General features: G+C 33.1%; 1 protein-coding gene across 1 annotated transcript; it reads right to left on the reverse strand.

Annotated features, from left to right (window-relative positions):
- Positions 1-267: 267 nt before the first annotated feature.
- Positions 268-1,154, reverse strand: LOC131618295 (uncharacterized). The gene is made up of 2 exons (XM_058889548.1): positions 1,043-1,154; positions 268-961 (listed from the first exon to the last, which is right to left on the reverse strand). Exons 1-2 carry the CDS (start codon positions 1,091-1,093, stop codon positions 698-700), a joined length of 315 nt encoding a protein of 104 aa, XP_058745531.1. The 5' UTR covers positions 1,094-1,154; the 3' UTR covers positions 268-697.
- Positions 1,155-1,508: the final 354 nt, after the last annotated feature.

Below are 1,508 nucleotides of genomic sequence, written 5' to 3' on the forward strand. Positions count from 1 at the left end.
TTTTGAAAGAATTGCTTCAAGTATGGTTCTAAGACCATGAATTCAAGAATTTCAAGTTCAATGTTATTTCAAAGATCCATGATGGCAAGAACATGTTTCAAGGCCTAAAATTCAAAGGATTTCCTATCATTTTCTATTCAAAAGGAATTCAAATTCCATTCAAGGTCATTCAAGAATAATTCAAAGCTTCATGCTTGAATAACAATTTCATTCAAGTTCTAAAAGAAATTCAAGCATTTACATGGAACGAATGCGTTACAAGTGGACTTTATCCAAAATTCAAGAATTACAAAATTCCATTCATTTTCAAGAATACAAAGTTTCATTCATACAAAGTTGGAATTACAAGGAAAAGAAAAAAATAAAACTTCAAATGCAATTCTTGAATTCTTCAAATCTCCATCCTTCAAGTTCAAGCTTCTTCATGCTTTCTTCAAAGTCCTCATGCAACATGAAAAAGAAACATAAGAGGGGTGAATTTAGCAAAAGAATAATTCAAGACAAAAAGGGGTGTATTTAACAAAAGAATAATTTCAAGACAAAAAAGAGATCAAAGAGAGATTTTTTTTCCCACTTGCATAAGAAATATCTCATGAAGAATATTCTTGCAATCATTACAATTTGCCAATCAAGTTTATTATCATCCAAACATGCCCTTAACTTTTTCTATAAATAGAAGGCCTCATTTCATTGCAAATCACACCAAAGCTACTATACTACTAGCTTTCTCACTTCTCTCTTTTCTCTCATAGTTTTCAAGTTTCTTGGCAAGAAGAAGCAATTCTTCAAACCAAAGAAAACCACTTGAGAAGTGAGAATTCCTAGTTACAAAGTTCCATGGTTTGAAGAGAGTGAAGAAGAAATTCTTCATACCTTGGTGGAGAGTTCCAACTTGAAGTCCATCTTCAAGTCTTGAAGCAAGTTCAAAGAGAGGTGTTATGGCATCACCTTCATCAAAAGCCTACAACAACAAGCAAAGTTGTTAGAGATTGTTAGTAACAAATTCAAGGTTGTTAGTAACAATAAAGAATTCAAGGCATACCTCAAACCGGCGAACACCTCCTCGCCGTAGGTAAGTTGTATTCATCCTCATACTCAAATATTATTGTTTAAATCATTCTTGCAAATATGTTATTCTTGTGCATAGCTGAAAAATTGAAAACAAGCAAAGGTTGAATTTTTGTTGCTGTAAGTGAACAAAACAAAAACGCATAAGCAACAGCAAAGGTTCACAATTAATCCAAAGTTGCAGGATCAACATGTAACAATTTCACAGAGCTGCAATTCAGAATCATACAACAAGCAATTTCAACACAAAAATTCAGCAAAGCAACGATAACAACTTGCAGCCAGCAGCAAGAATTCGGTTCAGCACCATAACAATAATTTACAAAGAAACTGTTCAGACTTGCAAGGAAATTTCAGCAATAACAACAAATTGCAACAGGTGCAGAATCAAAACAGTAACAACAACAAATTTGCAGTAGATTCCAGAAGCTCAAAAAAGG

This window comes from Vicia villosa, linkage group LG7 (assembly GCF_029867415.1).
Source record: "Vicia villosa cultivar HV-30 ecotype Madison, WI linkage group LG7, Vvil1.0, whole genome shotgun sequence".
NCBI lineage: Eukaryota > Viridiplantae > Streptophyta > Magnoliopsida > Fabales > Fabaceae > Vicia > Vicia villosa.